This window comes from Coturnix japonica, chromosome 10, assembly GCF_001577835.2.
Source record: "Coturnix japonica isolate 7356 chromosome 10, Coturnix japonica 2.1, whole genome shotgun sequence".
Taxonomy (NCBI): domain Eukaryota; kingdom Metazoa; phylum Chordata; class Aves; order Galliformes; family Phasianidae; genus Coturnix; species Coturnix japonica.
This window is the reverse complement of record NC_029525.1, coordinates 10,795,793-10,817,193: the sequence shown is the minus strand read 5'-3', so window position 1 is coordinate 10,817,193 and position 21,401 is coordinate 10,795,793. Positions and strand designations below refer to the sequence as shown.

General features: G+C 40.3%; 1 protein-coding gene across 1 annotated transcript; it reads right to left on the bottom strand.

The window, feature by feature from the left end:
* Positions 1–184: 184 nt before the first annotated feature.
* TMC3 (transmembrane channel like 3) lies at positions 185–21,085 on the bottom strand. The gene is made up of 22 exons (XM_015872989.2): positions 17,937–21,085; positions 16,612–16,755; positions 15,630–15,705; positions 14,170–14,251; positions 13,371–13,477; positions 12,315–12,413; positions 12,080–12,222; positions 10,496–10,643; positions 9,956–9,999; positions 9,651–9,798; positions 8,765–8,874; positions 8,554–8,632; positions 7,947–8,153; positions 6,694–6,822; positions 5,929–5,996; positions 5,586–5,714; positions 4,447–4,557; positions 3,987–4,112; positions 2,611–2,689; positions 2,388–2,430; positions 1,484–1,781; positions 185–1,320 (listed from the first exon to the last, which is right to left on the bottom strand). The coding sequence occupies exons 1-22, from the start codon at positions 18,050–18,052 to the stop codon at positions 459–461; spliced, it is 3,348 nt and encodes a 1,115-aa protein (XP_015728475.1). The 5' UTR covers positions 18,053–21,085; the 3' UTR covers positions 185–458.
* Between the last annotated feature and the right edge of the window lie 316 nt (positions 21,086–21,401).

Here is a 21,401-nt window from a genome sequence, read left to right as displayed (position 1 = left end):
AGCTGTAGGTGTCCCTGTTCAGTACAGGGCAGTTGGACCAGATGGCCTTGAAGGGTCCCTTCCAACTCAATTTGATTCTATACTGCAGGGAAAAGTAGGATCCTTGTAGGATAGTGGTTACCTTCTGCATGGCTTCAGTGGGAGCATCTCTCTGCAGCCGCATCAAAAAGAGCCTTGTCTGACATACTTGTATACAGGTTTAATTTAAGTGCCCCAAATACATTGCTTTTGATTTTCCAACAGTTTTTTGTTGTTGTTGTTTCATTTTTAAACAGCATAACATGTAATAAATGGGAATGATATCAAAGCAGGGTACAGTTAACAGTAAAACACAGGACTAACTATGCTTTTCCCACCTTGAATGGCTGACTGCGGTAGTTATTCTAATAGACTTCAAACAGCAAGTACAATGACTGCATGAACACACGTTCTAAACACAAAAAGGTTGGGGCACTATCTCAGACATTTGAGCATACCAGCTCATTAGGCTCAGACATGTTCAGTTCAGTACTGTTTTTTGGTTTCTTTTTGGGGAGTTTTGTCCCAGGTTTCAGGTACTTTTCCTTGCTGTGAATGACCTGGATGTATTGGTCATTGCTGCTGTTCTGCGGATCACTGCTCGATTCAATGGAAACGGAATCAGATTCTGTTAGAGACTGCTCCAGCACATGCTTCGTTTTAGGTTTCACATGTGGCTCAAGATAGTGCTGATCAACTTCAACATTTTTCAAGTGCACTTTCTTGTAGGCATATGGAGGCCTGTCCAGGTCTAGCTCAAAATCATCATCCCAAGATTTGTAATGCCCTTTGGCTACATCTTTGTTCATAAGCACATGGCCATCCGCACGCTCCCCTATGTAAAATCGTGGTGCTGGGCGAAGGTCAGACAGTGACCGAGGACGATGGGATCTTTTCATGTAGCGTCTCCCAAGTTCCTCTTCGTCTTCCTCATCCTCACTGGGATGAGGAGAATACACGCGTTGTGGTGTTTGAACCACGTATCTTCTGACATTGCACGGATACAACTCAACAATATCTTCTGGCTCTTCTATTCGGAATTGCCTTTGGAGTCTGGATGTAGCACGGGCTGATTTTTTGCGGGGTTCATTTTCATTAACAACAAAATACCTGGTAGCATGTGGTCTGCGTCCCACAAAAACAGGAGCCCCTGCTCCAAAAGCATCTGGATTTACCTGCCGAATGCTTTTTCTAAAGAGGGGCTCAGAGTGAACGTCTTCAATACGCTTCTTGAAAGTCACTGGTGTGTAGGGCTTTGTTTTACAGAGCTCACTTGCACTCCCATGCACAACACCTGGATACCTTTAGGGAAAAAAAAAGGGAAGGTAATATTGGGAGATATGCTTACCAATATAATTAAAACAGAAGATATTCAGATTGTTACCAGCATTCTGAATAGTACCCACAAATGACTCTGCTTGTAAAAACTTCCCCAAGCTGTTGTACAAAACCAAACCAGCCTTGCCTGTTTGTGCTATGGTCGTTTCTTGGTTTCTGTACGCTTGATACTGAGGGAGCTGGCACTAAAGAAGCTGAAGATGTGGGAGTTGTGTTGACAGGTCTTGCTACATCAGTCGAGGGCATGGTGTGGGGCACAGACTGGGAGATGGTTTGTATTCTGGTGCCTTTGCTCACAGGAGATTCAAAATTCAGGACGCTGCCATTCTTCCGTGGGGTTGAGGCCCGAACAGAAGACTCCTGGCTAATAAGACCACCATCTTGGTCTGGTCTTTTGTCACTCCCATCCAGACTCTGGAATCTGGCTAGAAAACAGAATTTATCACAGGAAATCTCCAGGGCTCTAAATTTAGAAGTTGTGTAAATGCACTGGTTCAAATTTACCCACGGGTCAGAGAATCTAATACTAATGTGGTTTCTCATTGCTAAAATCAAAGAGGTAAAAGGTGTAGACACAAATCCTCTCAAGGCACAGTAGATGATTAAGTATGAAATCTCTTCATTGCAGATGAGAGGTTAAATGTAAAGAGGTCAAAGAAAAGAGGCCATTCCCTCTCCCCTCTTCTGCTTACAACCCTCTGAATTTCGAGTAAAATCTGACATGATTTAATCATCAGGAATGCCTGCTAGGTTCTGTCCTATGAATGGTAAAAGCAAGAAAATACCCAGCACAGAGATCTCAGCAGGCTTTAGGTGTAACTTACATGCCTTGGCTTTCAGTGCTGCCAAGATTAAGTCAAGCTGACCCTAAAACCATCCAAAAATCATGACTACACAGGAAACAGGTTTTTGGTTGTTTTTTGTTTGTTTGTTTTAATACAGTTGAACCTCCCTATGTGTATGAGAAATCAAAATACCTTCACGTTCAAATCCCTTATTAATAGTGGAATTTCCTAAGCTCAACAACTTACCTACTGCCATCTGAACCACCTTTTTCTTATCTTCAGTTCTTTCCTAAAACACATTCAGGAGAGTGAGAAGATTATTAAGGATTAGAAAGTAAATCCAATACTGCATACAGACGACAAAGAGGTTGGATTTACATTGTGAAATACTGAACGTGACATTAATTAGACTAACACTTTCCTGAAAGTCCACCAATTTGTATGTGAAAATACTTTGAGCTGTACTTACTGCTTGGATCTTCATTCTCAGCTGATTGTTGGTGAATTTCAGCGATCTTGCAATACTTTGTAGGTAATAGATCAGCATGCTAGAAGTGAAAGAGGTGATTATGAGTCACATTAAATATTCTTGACTGTTTTCTCTTTGAGTCATCAAAACGGTGAAGAGTCAGTCCTTGTGTTCCAGCATTTCCTTTGTACTGTGATCATGGATCATACCTTTCTTTCAGGCAATCATATATGGAAGCGTAACGAATAAGTGATACTGAAAGCAGATTTAACTGCAGGTCAAATTGTGCCTGTGCTTTTTACAAGTGTTTTTATTGTGCATGTAGCCCTGTGTACATTTCTAACTTATTCTGGTTCAGTTTTGGACACACTCAAAATGGAGATTTTGACAGATGCTTTCTTCTTTTATTTTTCCTTCACCCACCCCCCCACCAGCCCCAAGGTTAATGAACTACAGCTGAGTTGCAAGCTCATTCCACTGTTATTTTATTGGCTAGCCTTGTTATAATAACACTGGCACAGCTGACATCAGATCTGGCCTGACAATGGCTTTCAAATGAAGCAAACTTATAGCTGGACTAGATAGCATAGACGTATACGTAGATACTTAGTCATCAATTTGAAGCAGTCAATAGACTTGCTTGAATTCATAAATACGACCTTAAAGGAAAAAGCTACAAATAGTAAATACCGCTTTGGGTCTTTTCAATTTATCTGAAAACCAATATGGTGGGACAAACTGCGCTCATCTGTTTATGGGGAAAAAATGATAGAAAGGCACCTGCAAAGCAAATGATACTTCACAGAAACAAAGTGAATTTCCAACAGCTCAAAGTAAATATTAATTCCCAGCTGTGAACGATTATTTAGAGACTGGCGTAAGAAGGGACTTCCACTGGATGGTCTGCAGGAAGCTCTATTACATTAACACTTAAGAGCAGACCTTCGTAATTGATTTATCTTGTCAGGAATCAGCGTGACTGGGTAGCTTCTTTCAGTGATAAGCCTGTGAACAGAGTTCAGTCTAAGCTGAACTAATCACCCCGAGGAAATGGAAAATTAACTTCTGAGGCACTCTTGAGAGGGAAGAAGGATCTTAAGACTTCCTGGAGCCTAGAGAATTGTAGGCCTTGACACAATAGAATGAACTTCCTTTGACACAGTGTCCCAGAAGAAGCAGCCTTTTGAAAACAGGGTGACAGTATTTTTAACATCTTCTCATTCCCATCTGATGCTTATAGCATACATTCAGCAAAGGCTGGGTTTTTTCTTCATATATGTTTAATAAAGTTACGGTGATGTACTGCTTGTTCCTTAGTATTAACACTTGACTGTCCAGAGATGACGTTCATTCACTACGAGAAACAAAGTACTTACAATAAAAGTAAGAGTGCAGGGAGGACCACCACAGGACTGCTGATATAAGTAATCACTGAGTTGAACCAAACAGGAAAATCATTTTGAATTGTATCAGAAACAATATCATATATTTTTTCTTGTCCACTGCAGGGGAAAGAACAAATAAATTAAAATTAAATTGTAAGAAATCCTTGCTATGTGCACGTTTTAAGCAGTGCTGCAACTGAATGCTTGGCACACTGCATCATTTAAATGTGAACAAGTGGAGCCATGTATATAAAGCAAAACATGCAGGCTCACTTAGGATGATGACATATTCAACTAATTAATTCTTAAACTGGAAAATACTGACAGCATGAAAGCATTGCCCCCATACAAAAACTACTATTTATTGATAATCTGGGTGTTATTAAACCTGATTAATTTACTGAGAGTGAAATAAAACAGTTGCAATTTTCATTAGTTCTTTATAACTTACCTGAAGGGCCCACAGTTAAGAGATGGCTTGTATCGGGCAATAGCAAAAATTGTTGGTAACATGCATAAAAACAACATAAACAGCAACATGGCCAAGTAGAAATTATTGGATCTGCAAGAAGGCATAAATGTTTCAGATTACCCTAATCAGAGAGAAAAACAGAAGCAACATGAAAGACGCAAGTCTTCATCTACCTAACAAATTCAAGACCTACGTTTCTGAAAGATCACAATCATTCTGTTCTGATTAAAAAGTCTGAACAGATCCACTTTAAATAGACCCTTAATGGTCAAAATTATATTTGTACTGCTTTCCAGATAGCACTGCTACAGCCAGAGAACCGTTTATAGCTCTGTTCTATAAAAACTCACCTGACTGTCCAGGTTTGTTGGGGAAAATAGGAAAAAAGAAGCAGAATTTGATTCAACTTCAGAACACAAAAGAAAAAAAAGAATTGATTCTTAAGATGTGAAAATGCTCTACATTATTTGAGTTCAGAAAAACAATTCTGATACTCATCCTGATACCACAAACAGGGGAAGTTCTACCGTGTGGTGCAGCACATAAAACAAGATACTTAGTAGTTTTCATAAAGAGAAACATCAAGCTATAGGACTTGCAATGATTTACACATGGAGCTTATTGCACTTAATAAGATTTCTGTAGAAATAAATCATCTGTTTCCTGGCCTGGGAATATTCTGTGACATATTATTTAGTTTCATTTATATTTACCCCCAAACTTTCACAATAAAATTACTTTTAATGCTATTGCTTGATTTCCTTTGTGAAATGCCAGGGTTGCAGATGAGTCCTTCTGCCCCAGATACTGCCTACTGAAACTCATACCCTGCCTTTTTGGAGGGAATATCTGAAGTTTTCCATACAATACCAAACCAGCCCCAAGCAATTCAATCCCAGTTGAGTCTCTTTTGTGTATATCTAACTACCCTGCTTAACTCCAAACTCTTCAATTTCTTGATAACTACTTTCTTTTTCTTCACAGACCTTTGATGATCTCCATTTTGATTGTAAGTCTTATGAACTAAAATCTCCTTTTGTTTTCTATCTGCATACAGAAGACATCTCCATTGACTGCGTTTCATTTATTCTTTATCTTACATTCGTATTTGGACTAACCGTGAGGCTCTGAAAACCTGTTGATGTGGTACGTTACACGTTAACACAGCCCAGCTCCTCAGGTACATGAGACCAATCAGCTTGAGGACATTGAATGCCGGTAAACAAGGTGAAAAGAAGGCTCCCATCCTGGAAGAACAATGTCATGTCAGTGCTCAGTGCTGCCGCAGCAATTTTAACAGCAAAGTGTTGTATGAAAAGAATAAGTAAGAAACAGGTCGCTACCAACAGTCTCTTACTACAGTGAAGTATAAGGAAATGCATTGCTATTACTCTGCTCGAATACATCTCATTGAGAATTGTCATACCTCATAATCAATCAGATTGCTTATGGATTACATACCAGATCATTCCTTGATTGTAGACCAAATGCAGTACATTCTCTGCAATTTTGAATTCACCATATTCTGGCTACAAGAAACAGAGTGTAGGATTGTAGGATAAATACATCTTATTTATTTTATTTCCTGGATCACTTATTAGAATCATTTGGCTGACTCCATTTTCAGACAGCACATGGCCTGAAATGTCTGGATCAAATACCACCTTCTGGCAGACAGTGAGAACCCAGTAAAACCTACTCAGTATCAGGGGATTAGATAAACTAATTCATCTCTAGTTTACTTTGTTTACTTAAGGACAAGGAACAGACTTGAGCCTTTTATGCCTACAGCTGCTTGCTAACCAAACACTACAGTAATTTCCTTAAAGACTTATATGCCTTTTCTTATTGCTTCTTGGATCACTGTCTCTATTATGGACAGTTGTTAGAGCTACAGAAAGGAAGTTGTGGGATGCAACCCATTCCCTCTGTTTTCTAAATGCCAACAAATTACTCATCACCTTCTGTGGGATTGTTCTATGATCTCATTTTGGGAAAGACAAAAGTTTGTGCACCACAGCCATGGGAGAAGGCCTGAGAAAAATACCCAATCTCAGCATTTATCCTGTACTCTCCAAATAAAACTCAGTGCGAGTTGTGCCTTTACAGATTGTGCTATGTAGAAATTATGTACCTATCAAAAGGCTTTCAGAACATCCAGTACTATGAGAAGGAGCCCACCCATCTCTAGCATCTTAGTTTCATAAAATAAAAGCTTATACTTACAAACTTGCTTTCTAAGTCCCAGCACCAACAATCACTTAAATATCGGACACACAGTCCACGGAAAAAATCAATTAGCAGGATGCTCGCGACTGTGAATATCATGTCGATGATGGACAGCTTTAGCATCTCCTGTAATACATATTTGTTCCAACATACTGAGTCATTCTGGAAACAAACTGCATTGCACACAGCTCTTTTGCATATGTACTTGCATTTCATATTTTGGATCATGCATAGTACCCTGATGAAGCATGATTTTACACGTAGTTTCTTATAAGCATTTCCTGTTTGACTTTTCCCTTACTTGTCTTTGCTCTAACATAAAGAACAAACATCATCAGACTTCCAGTGTGCCCTCTACAGTTTGCAGCAATAAAACTCTGGGCACGGTGGTTTGAACCTTTCTTACTAATGAGCCTATTGAAAATTTATCTAGACAAGATGAAGCTATTTACTCTGATTCACCCAATCCTTTGTCGTACTGGCTCTTGAAATACACACTTAATAAGTGCTTCAGAAGGAGAAATGCTTATTGTTCACAGAAAACCACAGCCCAATGACAATAGAAATCTGGTTAGTGCTTACAGATTAATGAAGTTACTCAATTAATTGAACCTTGAAAACATAAGTAGAAAAGATTAACTATATATATATATACATATATATATATATATATAACTTTATATATAACCCATTCTGTAAAGGAAGAAAAAAAAGAACAATTCAAACAAATACCCAATGCCTGTGGAATAGGGATGGCAGGAGGCAGAATAGAAGCCAGCCTAATAAACCTAGGAGGAAATTTGGCTCCTGATGATCAAACAAGACCTTTCATATTGCTCACCCTGGATCAAGTAGCTAAGCAAGCCAGAAGTGTGCTAGCATCATTTTTCCTTTAGTGGCCTGGGTACCAGACGAGTGTAGCACTGACAGTGACCAAAGTACATCAGGATCAAATGACACTCTTTGTACTATGCATCCCATTAAAATGCAATCTATCTGCGTCATGCATCAGTATAGATCTGCCTGTGCAGAGCTGAAGACAGTGACTGAAGGCTGGCTAAGGACACTTGTACAACACTAAGCACATTGTATACACTGAACAATAAACAAAGCTCTTACGTGTGGCCATATCAATTTGCGCAATCTCTTTCTATACAGCCCTTAGCTAAATTACTGGAATTTACAGAAAACCTCTAAAACTGAACACACTGTAACATGGTTTTAACTTAAATAATATAACAGCAACATACTTGACCAACGTAGGTCTCCCAGCACTGATTCTGGGCAGTGTTAGAGGAAGCTGTGTTGTTAACCAGCGAATCAGGGGTTGGCAAGCTTTGAGCGTGAGATTTGTTGCTATTCATTTGCACATCAGAAATAGTTGCAGATAAATTGTCTTCTTTAGGAGGAGTTCCAGTTGCAAAAGAGGGGGCAGAATTACTTGAATTGCTGTCAACCTGAAAAAAGAAAGGTCTTGAAAGCTGTATTTTCAGCTGTTCTTTTTCTCTCTGTCTTTATACCTGCATGCATTCAAAAGGCTCATGCCTTCAACAAGGCATACGTACACCTGAAAACACTTTAAGTGTTTTCAAGCAGCAATTAGGTGACTTTCAAGTAGCTGCCAAAGTAAAGATGCAGGTGAAAATTTTTTATGACATTGATAGAAGCTGACCATAGGTCCAATACCTTCAACTATCTAAAATGCTGACATTTAAGTAGTTGAGGAATGCACATATATTATTTATTTTACTACAAGTCAGCAATCAAATGGACCCAGTTACCCAAAAGACTGCAAGTATTTGTAAGTGAACATTACCAAGTCAACTCATTTTGCACATTAGCAAACATTAAACTTACAGTGACACTCATACTGTTCACTTTATCCAGGAGAGCAATGATCAAACTGTAGAGATTTCCCAGATAGAGAACAAGAACTCTGAAAACAATAAGACAAAAGTTATCAACATCCCATGGACTTCTGATATATTCTCCTGTCTGGTGGAAATAAATCACGATCAGAACTTTCTTCTTCCTCCCTTGTTCTTCCCATTCTTTCTACACGGCATACCTTGCAAGCTGAAAGCGAAGTGTGGTCCTCGGATGGTACATCTCCAGAGCTGCCACGAGTTCAAAAGCAGAGGGTGCAATCATGGTAATCAGTGACACAACTACGCTCACCTACAGAACAGAAAGGCACAGTGATGTTGTAGCTTTGCATGCTGATATCCTATGGTGCCTTGACTGCTGAGTGAAGCATTGCTTATGCAAATGTTTTTGTGAGTGCTTTGCTTGGAGAATATACTTTGAAAAATTATCACTGACATTAGCAATAACTGCAGTTGAGATCCAAATTTGAAGACCTGAAATATCACTCAGGAATCTTTGCTGTAGATAATTATATTCTAGCTTTAAAGTTATTATTAGCTTATTAATATCAAAATTCACCATGTTGGATATAGAAAACATTTTCCTCTGAAACGGATGAGTCGTTCTCTGTACCCATTTACTTCCTATTCTCAGTATCCACTCCTTCCTCTGAACAAAAATATCCACAGAACATGCAGTATTCTTCAGCTGACATCAATAGCCATTGTCACAGCTGATTCCTTTCTAACAAGCTCTCCATAGCTCTTTGGCTCAGTGTTCACTCTGCTCAATCGTGGGCACAAGAGATAATTCAAACTTAGTCTTCATGAAATAAGAGCCAGCTAGAACTGTGGTCTCAGTGAAATGAGGACTTGCAGCACCTCATTGCCCATGCCAGCTCTGCTGACACCTTGATGCAGACATAAGGAGCAGGCATGCAGTGCTCCAGGTAAGCACATCTCAGCACTCCCGCTGCTCATTTCTCCTGGCTCATCGCTTGCACTTTACACCTCAGTGCACACCATCACTACATAGAGCCCTGACACAACAACCCTGCTTCTAACACAGCAGTGACAAATACAGCGTACCTCATTTTTTTCCCACAGAGTCAATTCCCTCTTCTTGCTTTCTAACTTTTGGGATCGATCCACGACAAAGTAAATGATGTAAATACTTCCAGTGAGTGAGAGAAGCACGAGGATGTTTGCAATAATCCTTAAGCTGATTGTCACTGCCCTGAAAAACAAAAATCACCCAGCCAATATAGCAGGCTGCCTTGTTACACCAGGGCTCTTTTCTAACATGGCTTCTATAGGCATGAAACAGTCACAGTAGCCCTGCTGCCTGCATTGAAGCAGCGCTTTGGAAAGTGCCTCCAGTCTTACATACATACAGGTTTTTGCTTTTCTTCTTTTCCTGCTCTTCCAGTATAGCTTCCTTGAAAGAAAAACATATATATATTAAATAGAATTCTGTCAAAATCAATACTCATCTTTCATAGAAGGCATCGAGTATATTAATAAAAACCTTTTCAATATTGATGCAGCTGTCAGGTACCCCCTGGATCATTTATTACAGAGAGACGAAATACATCCCTATTTTTACATTGTTAACATAACTTTTATTCTACTGTTCAATGAAATTGCATCACGAGCAAATTTGTTTCTATTTTTTCTAGCTTCTCGTCACACATATGGTAGCAATAAACAGAACACGACGGCCACATAGAAACAGAAGAGACATACGAAACGGAGTGGCAGCGTCAGCAAGTGCAATGTGACTGCAGTACCACACGGAGGTGCGATATCCTCCCCCAGGCAAATGCATCCATGGGTGAATACCAGGAAACAATAAGGAGCACAAAGAAATGAGAGGAAAGGTGTACTTAAATTCCAAATAACTACAAAAATAATCTGTAGGGGGGGTTGATTACCCGAATGCTGTTAACTATGGCAGCCGCTTTGCTCTCTGCAGCCTCAGGGTTTCCTATTAAATAATCCCAGGCACAGAACAGCCTCCAACAGAAAGTGTAGTTTTCATCAGAAGCACTTGCTAAACTCATTCTTGAGTTCTTCGCCATTCTGCGAATAGAATATTAAAAGAAGGAAAAAAAATTGAAGCTGATGTGTGAAGACGTATCTCAAATCACTGGTACGGTTCATAGTTTTCAGTTTATTTCTATATGCACAAAAAGTTTGTGGCACTCAGTGTAATTGCTGGCAATTCTAGGAGGAAAATAAAGTGGGGTGAGGTTCTGAGAATGAACCTGATGTTTGCTCTTGTGCAGAAGAGACACTGATTGCATTTTTTATACCTGACAAATAAAGCAAGTATGTCTCACTACAACTGTGAACTTAAACCTTTTTAAGATCACCAGATAGGGTACAGCTAGAAGAGACTACAACACAAAATCACTATTACTGTGAGTAGGAGCTGATCTGGAAAAACTAGTGATCATGCAAAAGGCGTGTTTCGTTTTCTGTTTATTTTCATCCTCAAAAATTATGTTATTGTTAAATACAAACCCAGTGATGTTTTACAGACCCTGGGAAAAAGGAAAAAAAACCACCTACTTGGCTCAGGCAAAAGGGCAGAATGTTGCAAAGTCTAAGAAATGAAATGAAGATTAATAGCTTATGAAAGGAAGGGCAGCCAAATGGACAATGTTATATGGGGAACAATAATCAAGCAGGCAAGAAGTCGGTGAGCTAAATCAGAAAGAGAAAAGCTAATCATATCCTGAAACTGCAGATGTGTAAATCAGCATCAAGAACACCAGTGACCCTCAGATCAGACTAGAAGGTAGAATAAAAATAAATGGAAAAGGATTGGTTTTGAAATGGAGCTGTTACAGACAACACTAAAAATTGCCCTAGACTGTACTATGCCAAACAGGCATCCAGAAGGGAAGGGAAAGTGAACCAACCAAAAGGACAGCACGACCTCGCCCCCTCTAGACACTTCACATTCCTCAATTTTATGGCCAGCTCTTGCAGTCTTGCTCTCTCCTACCTCCTAATATTCAAAGAGCACAGGAATTAAGCTTAATGAAAATGGGATGTTACCTATCAGCTGAAATGAAGCAAAGGCTATTGCACCCATGACACAATTTTCGTATTAGTATTTCAGTAGGTGAGAATAGTCATGCCTAAAAGCATTATATCTATCTATCTATCTATCTATATCTATCTATCTATATGTACTTAAAATCTAAGTTTCTGTCAGAACAATATTTATACTAGAAAAAAAGCAGAAGAAACTACTACCTCACACTATACAAACACAAAAGCCACACAAATCTGTGCTGCTCTCCTTTTATGGAGTGGGAAACTGGAGGGAGAACCAAGATAAATATCAGCCAGACAAAGAGCAAGCTAGAATTAAGCTCCATCTGCATCCTTGCCATTAGCAGATGCGAACAGGTTAATAGAACTGCACAGAATAAATGCAGAGGAAATGGGATAAACATGCCATTAATGTCTGCCTGAACATGCAAGCCATAAACGGGAAATCTTACTTTTTTAAGAGGATGATGAAGCTGTAAGCAAACACTGCCATGCCAACCAGGAAGTAGGCAAGAGGCAGCCGGTATCCTGCTTTCCCAATCTTCCTATCACTGCCATAGTAGCCATAAAACAAAACAGAGTACTGGAGGTAGCCCTGCAGAGACCAGAGTCTGTAAGTAAGAGCAGTAATGAACAGGTACAACCAAACAGCAGTAATAGAACATTAAAGAGTGGTTTTAGCCTTGCCCCGAGTGACCAGATGGTATCCAGGTCCTGTGCAGTTTTCAGGTCCTCCTGACGAATGGTTTTGCTGACAGTGCTGCCAAATGGGGCGCCGGCCAGTAGCTGGGAAGAGGAGAAAAAAGGGCTCAGACATTACACCTACCCATCTGACCCACAGAGGCTCATTCCTTCTCCTAAGCTAGAAACTCTTTGAGAAACCCTGCATGCATTTTACACCAATAGCTGTTTTTTTTGCCCCCTTTTATTTTTTGCCATCTGTGGTCTGCTCATGAGTAACGCGCTCTATGGACTTCTTCTAAATGGCTGAAAAATGAAAAGTGGTCAAAGCAAAACCATTAACTAAACATTTTAAAGCTGCCTGTCTCTTCTAAATGTTTTTACATTTCATACGACAATGTTTCATTTCCAAATGTTTTAAAATTAAGTCTACTTTACAGAGGTAAAAAAAAAAAAGAAACTGAATACCTTCATCACTTTGATTTGCCCACTTTTTGATTTGGGGGCTTTTTGTATTTTGGCTTAGTCAACGAGAAGAAAAATCAGATATTTACACGTTCTGATAACTTCACTGAAGCACAGGTTGGGTGAGATAAAATCCTACCTATTAATTATTTCACAGAGTTAATAAATAGCCTTATTTGCATGCAAGATCTAAACAAAATTATGTTGTTCAATGATTTCTAATGGACAATGATTTGCCTGGAGGGAGGTGTTTGTTAGCTTTTTTCTACCTATAAATCACATTTGCAAGACCTGAGCATATTCAATACCAACTGCAGCTTTTAGGACTTGGTTCTCCATTTTAGTAATCGGATACAAACATATTCTGTAAAAGCATTAGTACTATGTTGACAAAACATAATCCCTGGCACTAATAGCAAAATTATCCTTTGGCAGAAAAATGTACAACCCTCTTAATAATGGTGTTTATTTTAATAATTCATTTGAAACTGTGCATTTCAAATTGATGTACGCCTTTAAGTGTAGCATTTGTTTAATTCAGAAAGGAATGCACAATGGGTAAGCATGTTTCTGTAAATATTAGCAACGTGTTCTTACCTCTGGTAAGACTACGAATGCTCCTGTCATTATGGTAAGTACAATATTGATTCCGAATAACCATCTCAAGAAGATGAAGTAAGAAGCAACTCCAGACCCAAAATGACCTTAAACCATAGAAAATAGTTATCTGAGTGGCACCAGTCTATAAAAGCTCCCATCATTTATTCATTAAGGACTACCTGAAGACTAAAGCAAAAGAAAAACCTGCCTCATCAGTGCAGTGTGAACAGCAAGGCAGAGAAAACGTTGATGTGTCAATGAGGAAAATACATTTAGGCCACAAGCTCTGTTGAACGAATCTGTAATTACCAGCAGTATTTACTCAAGAAGATGCTACACTGGGGTGATGTAATGCAGCAATTCCATTTGCTGCAGAAGCACAGCAGCACAACCTGACTGCTGACGTGATGTTCAGGGCTGCCCTGATTTAATCTAGGACTGCTGAGGTGCCTTCACACCTCTTGGTCCTGGGCTTGCCCCGAGGATGCTGCCCCACGGACTGTGATGAACTATAACCAAATCCACAATGGACCACAATTTGATTTTTTACTTCTATATTTACTAATTCTTTGGTTACTCCACACACAAATCAATGAGATCTGTGCAGTGCCTAAGGCATCAGGTAAAGTAGAAAAAGAAAGCAAGGTTCTACATCAAAGTCATGCTGCTGGTGGAAGCTCATGTTTAACACTTCCTCCCAAATGCTATTTGATTCAGTAAATTCAAACATCAACCTTAAGACCCAGCATTTCATCAAACACTTCATGGTTCCACCCAATGAAATCCTTATACTTACTCTCAATTTTTTTAATTCGCATTTCCCAAGGAATAAAGAGCACCACAAAATTATATGCCAATCGAAGAAACTTCCTCCAAAGCTGATGGAGAAAAAAGTAGAGAAGCAAAGAGAGGTGACAACTTTGCACAGAGAGGAAAAAAAGAGGAAAAAAAAGAAATGCATCAGTGTCTCTCATCTGGTATCGCAAGAAGTACTAGAAATGTTCTTTACCATCATCTCAGACCACGTCTGTAGTGTGGAGATGGGCATGGTGGGACTTAGAAACACACAAAACGTGGGAGGGCTCCTTAGCTTCTGTTTTTATCAGTAATATTATGAAGGGGTTTTCCAGTTATACTCTTTAATTTGTTCTAAAAGAAATAATACAGTTACCCTGCACATAATGAGTGGTGCTGATTAACTTCTGAATTATATCCCTGTGCAGAATATCTTGAAGCAAAAACATGCGGTAGAGACAATTAGATTAGATACAGACAATCATTTTGAACTCCAAGATGAAAGCCTCGATTTTGTCATAGGAAGAGGAATAGGAACAAGAATGAAACCCAATGTCTGATTTGCCAATAGATATTGCAGCCCCTTAGCACTCCTCTTTCTGGTTGACATCCTAGTTCCACTAAGGTCATAGACATAAAACAGTATTTATTTTTACAGCATCCTACTTCCACTGCATTTGCTACACACAAAGGCAGAACAAGGAAAGATGACAGTGATGCATGTGGCATTTTCACTTGTTCAAATGAATAAAATGCATGGTATTCTATAGTACCATTACAACCCTGACTTCTAGAATTGAAATAAATTGCACTGTGAAAAGTCTACTCATTGAGATAACACAAATGTTATTGACTGCTTAGATGACCAAAGACCTCTTCTCTGTTGGTTGCATATTAGGAACAGTTTCCCGCATGTTATTCGTTTCCAGTAATTAGGGCCAGAGTCTATTTTCAATAGCATAAATAGATTTGCTAAGATTAGATTCAAATTCTTTGAATGTGATGCAAGCAAAATCCTTCTTTATCAATGTATTTACAACAAGCTATTGCAGTCTTCCAAACTAAAAGCTAGACACATTTTTCATGCTCAGCTATTGAGCTGTGGCCCCACAGTCTGCTGAAATTGCTCTTCAGAGAATACTAACATCGTATTGTTAGCATCCCATTCCCATCACCCTCTCTGGCAGACATCAATATTCGTATGATTTGAGAAGGAAGCTAATACTGTGTTAACACAAGGAGATTCATCCCTCACACATCAAATTAGTCTGCAAAATTGCGATGACTAAACTCACAATTGGGAAAAAATAAAAGCCAAAAAACAAGCTTTTATCTGCTTCTTCCTCGGTAGGGCTCTCAAGTTGGAAATCAGGATGACATAGAAAACACATGTTTCTGTGAATAAAAATTTCAGATGACTGCTGTAAAGAAGATATATCATTTATGGAAAAGCAGACATACCTCCGCACCAGCAGCCTGGTAACCTCTGGTTCTAGTGAGCCTCCCTTCGTACTTCAGCACAATCTCCTTTGCCTGTCTGCACAAGAAAGTGGAATTTTGCTTAACACTGGGTCCAGCGCTCTGAGCCTCTATTCAGTACAAGCAGCAAACAGCTGCAGCAGAACGCTCTGAAACACTGCTGTGGATTAGGATTCCCCATGAAATTCTTAAACAGACAAAGCTTTTCTCCTGCTGAAGATTTACTGTCACATTAAAAACACTGAGAACTCTGCCTGAGAAAACTTAACGTTCAAAACTTTTATTGCAAGAAGGTTTGTCTGTTCATTTATTTTTTTCCCTCTGTCCTTTTAACCCAATAAGGCACAACCAAAATAATTAAGATAAGATTGCTGTAGAAGTGTGGTTTATCCTATGTGGATGCAAAAGAATTGCTCTTGCAAGATTCCAATGGGTGCACATTCATCTGATCCTACTTTGACTCATACAGTCTTTGACCTCAGCAGCATTTGGATGGGGACCACTGGAAACTCATAGACACTGAAGTCATGGGGCAGCAGGAAGGCAGAGGGTCACAGACTGTGTAACAGAGGAAAATCATAGAATGGTTTGGTTTGCAAGGGACCTCAAATGTTATTGAGCTCCAACCTCCTGCCATGGGCTGGGTGCTCCCACCAGCTCAGGCTGCCTGATTTCCCATCTAACCTGGCCTTGGGCACCTCCAGGGTGGGGCACTCACAGCTCTTGGGCAGCTGTGCCAGTACCCCACCACCCTCAAAATCTCTTTGCATCCAAGATTAAACATGGGCTCTGTTGGGATTTCTTCAGGACTGTAATACTATCCTAGCATCAGACAGGGCTTTTAAGACAAAGGTGCCAGATGAAGAGGAAGAAAATAATGCAATCCCAAACATACAATGCTATGAAAGACATGACAGAACTCAGTCCAAATGTTGGGCATCCACTGTATGTCTGGTGCTGTTACCTGAGCGCCCGCAGCTTTTGCCTCATCGGCCACGGCCTGCAGCGGATGTTGGACATGACCTCCTTCTGGTACTGGATGTTCTGGAAGACCTGCTCTGGGTCATGGCTGTCAGCCTTCTCTTCACTGATATCCTCATCTGAGTTGCTGAACACCCCACAAGAGGAAAAACAAGACAAATTATTCCTATCCAGATCCCCATCATCTGTTGATTTGTGCAGTTCACAAGTTCACAAGAGCAACCTAACAGCAGTAAGTGAGGGAACTCACACAACCCTACTGTTTCAAAGTTGATGAATAATCTGGATGACTTCCCCATTGATAGGATGTGTCTCTTCCTCCCCACCGCTTGCTTTTCACTAACTCATCCATGCTCCCCAGCTGAATTCCAGTCTTTCCTCTGAGTGTTTCCAGCTTGTACATCATGCTAACAAGATCTTCTACATATTTTTCTGGAACAAAGTGCTGTCTAAACTTTTCCATCAAAAGCACTTAAAATCTGTTTACTTCCCATGCCGTCTCAGCCTTTAACTTTGATTTTAATAGTGATAAAATATTTCCTTGTAAAAACAGAGAGGGAACAAAGGCTTTGCACATTCTGCCCCTTTGCTCCTGTTCCCTACTGATGGGGACAGGAGCACAGGACCAAAATGCACCAGGAATTGCACTGTAAAAATTTCATGTGCTCTGATGCAGATTTCTATTGATGATTATTAAACCTTCTCTTCTGCTGCTGGCACCACGTTCACGATGCTGCAGCTCTCTCGTTCCATTTGAAACAGGGAATTTCATGTGAGCCAGAAGCAATACTCCCGTGTGAACAGAACCAAACTCCTCCAGCAACAACCAGCTGGTAAGTTTTCCAATGGCATCTTTAAGTCTTCATTGGGAAAATTCTCTGTACTTTCGGGGAAAAAGCAGCACCTTTGAATCACTTGGAAATAAGTCAAAACCTCACCTCTGCCCTGTAAAAACATTAGGAGGATGCACTTGGCCACACTGCAGATCCATCAGCCCACACTCCCGGCTCTGACCTTTGGTCACTCAAAGACATTTGGATGTTCAAAGAAAATGCATAACACAAAGGAAAAGTATAGAGATTTCCTACTATGCTATTACTTTGGAATTACAGTGAAGGTGTTTATGGTGCAGCAGGCAGTATGACTGCTAGAAAAAGGAAAACAGCTTTAAAATACATCTAAATATAAAGAGAAAAGTGATTCTTCTCATGTTTTCACATTACTGCACTCTAAATGAAAGACAGACGAGATCTCCCTTTCTTGCTTGATAAAGTAGATTTACACTTCAGAAGAGAGGAGGATCCCTACCTGTGGGGTGGCTCCTGGTAGGTGTAGATGTTGGCGTGTCGCTTCACCATCCGATACTTCTTGCAGGACTTCGCAGGTTTTGCTGCAGCAGCAGCAGCGCCCGGTGCTGCTTCCATGGTGGCAGCTGCCCCAGCACCAGGTGGGACTCTGCCACGCTGGGAGGAAGCCTTGAGCCCCTGGCCAGGCGTCTCAGAAGCAGCCAAGCGTTACAGAGCAGAGAGCAGTCCGGAGCCCTGAAGCAGAAGATCTCGCCCTGAGCTGCAGCAGTGGCAGGACCTGAGCCTGGAAGTGCATGCATGCCTTAAAGTGGCAGTGCACAGCAGCTCCCACCAGGCTGCTTCAAAGGGAGCTTCCCAGGAGCAAGGCAGGAACAGAATCCAAGGGCAGGCCAGCTGCAGTCCCTAATACAGAGCCAAGTTTCCCTTGTAACGTGATGGGATCCCTCCAAGTGCCATCCCACAACACTGGGCTGGCCCACTCTGGGTGATGTTTCCACTGACATCATTGCTTCACATGTTTGAGCAAGCGTTTCTGCTGCTGTGAAGCAAGAATTGTTTGTATTTTGGTCTTTGATAACAGAGAAAATGTTTCCAGCAGGGCTTCAGGCTCTTTTCTGAAGGACAGACCCCACACAACATGCAGGGCCACCTCTCAACATGACCTGGATTTAAGACTTCTCTTTTGAAGGGGTCAAAATACCAGCCCTACAGACAAGCTCATGTGACCAAGAAATTCACTTCTCAACACCTGTGCACCTCAAGTATGCTCAATTTCATTATTTACTGAATAATTTCCAACATTTACTTTAAGCTTGAGTTTACAGAGCGTTCATTTGTTCCTAACTTGCCATTTGCTCCCCTTAATAGCTCTGTGCACAATGCAGCAAGATTTTCAGTTACATAAATCAGCGGTGAGTTGTAGCTTGCTTTTATTTGCAGCCTCTTACAAGAAAGAACATTAAGTTCCCTCTGCTAAATTGCACAGGCTGCTTTTTTTCCTCTGCCTTGAGATAATCACAAATACTGCCACTTGCTGAGAAGTCTTACTTTTCCATTGTTATGGTTCTGTCTGTTGTATTCGATGTATATTCAATATCTCAGCAGTGACTCAGTAGTCACAAGCCTTATTACCGTGCAGGTAACTCAGACCATAAAGAATGAGGCTTGTAATGACCAGAGTCCAGGTGTATCTTGTCTGAAGCCTCACCAGAAATCTGGGACAAAGCAGAACAGCTTCAGAACAGTAAGGAAATGCCCTGTCCAGAATTCAGTGAAAGCAGGCAGCTGTACTCTGCTCCACTCCTTTCATTCCTTCTTTTTGTTATATGCACATGGCACATAACATAGTAAAAGCCACTGGTGGAAACACCACTTAGCCATTTTCTATTTACTATATAGCATTTTCCATGATTTGACCTTGTTGATCCCAACCGTGTTCTGAACATCTTCTGTACAAACTGCCCTTAGACACAACAGAGACTCCAGTACTCAGCTTCCCAAGAAAGACAGACCATAATAATTTTACGTTTTCTGTGCTGCATGTTCTTATTTTTCATAGTGAATCTGTAGAATGAAGGCTGTCAACCTGATGAGCCACAGCTCTATCTGCATATACTTAAATTCTCCACCTTTTGGAATGGACTTTGCTGTTTGGTTTTAAATCCACAGGACAGAAGAAACACCTTAATGTTCTTCCTCCATGTCAGAACATCCATCAAGTGAAAGCAAGCAGCCAAAAGGGGCGTGTACCAGCCCCGATTCGCATCTCCATTAAAGGGCTAATCACTTCTTTCCATCTGGAAAAAACAAATAGGGGAACAATGCCAGAATTTTCTCAATCTGAAAAGCCCTGTAAAGCTCTGATATTCAGACAGTGCTGCGAACACACCCACTTCACCACTGTTTTGACCTGCTGAAAGATATGCTTTCAGGCTTATAATTTAAAAGCAATAAAATGTTAGTCCAAATTATTTCCTTGTTTGTAGTTAGTTATTTGCATTGTGGCCAGCAGCACCAACCTGGGGGCATGATTCTGCTGCTGTGCTCAAGAGAATAAATGCCTCTCTATTCAGGCCAGCCTGCTCAAGTCCATTAGTTTGCTGCTTATTCCAGTTACGTCTACTCACTGCTCTCATTTAGAAAATTGATTTTTTTCCTATAGATGCATCACTTTCAAGCAATGAGAAGTGGCAACCTGTCATCTAGATGGCTCTTTGTCACCCTATATCATACAGAAATACTACTCCAGGCCAGATGAGCAGAGCATATAACAAATCTGTCCCATCAGGGCTAACTGACTGTGTTACACTCAACATTTTCTGCCTCTGCCTCACTGTTCCTACTTCCCAGCAGACCCTGGGCTTCCAAATGCACTAGTTTTCATCCAAAGGAACCATATCAGAGAGCAAAATATAACATCATTGGTAGGTCCCTGTGATTACACAGGTCACAGAGAAAGTAGTGGCCTTTTCTGTGATGATGGTATAGCACCAAAAACATTAAAATGCCAACATTCACGATTTAGCTGACATATCTTAACACACCAACAGGAAATATATTAATTTACTTTCCCTTTATTAGAAGAAAGCCTAAAATCTTAAAACAGTGCAACAATTTAAGCCTGACATTTATATGGCTCTAATAGTCCCAGTGCTAGAATCTCGTATGTCATGTGAAGTTACTACGAAACACTAAAAGCACAATGAGCAACCAGAGACTCATGAATTCAGCTCATCTGATGGGAGGATGCACAGTGCTTATTTAGAGAAAATAGAAAGCAGGCTCCAGGACCTTATCTCTGAAGTTGTTGGCATCCTCCATGGCCCATGACCCTTGCAATGGCTGTTCTCTAAAGAAGTAAGGATTCACTCAGATCAGGAGCAGGGCTTTAGGTTGGCTTCTCAACTCAGCAGACAGTCCAGCAGCCACAACATACAGCTGCCTGTACCAATATGCTCTGCTGAATCCTTAAACATACTGGGGTTTGTTTACTCTGAATGAATATTACAGTAGTTATAGATTAGACTTCAACTGTCATTAAGTGGATGTAAAACAGGATGACAACCTTTTACTGCAAGATGTATAGTGGCAGCTGTGCGTAATAGGAAGTCTCCCATTTGATACATAGGACCATTTTGCATTTTCAAGCAGTTAGCCACAACAAACAAAAACAAAGAAACAAACAAACATCTCCCCCCCCCCCCCCCAAAAAAAACACACAAAACCCACAACACAAGCTGGTAAACTATATTCATTGAAAATTCAAGCAAAGAAGTTTATTGTGCTTGTTCATTCCTTTAGAGATTCAATGTAAACTTCCCATCTTTCCACCACTATAATTTACCTTGGACCTTTTCAACATTTCCCTGCTTGGGAAGTTCCAACTCCTAATACTAAAGGGAAAATCCAGAAGTTACAAATGTTTTCAATTATCTCTGTAAAAAGTAAGTACCAGCCACTGGACAGG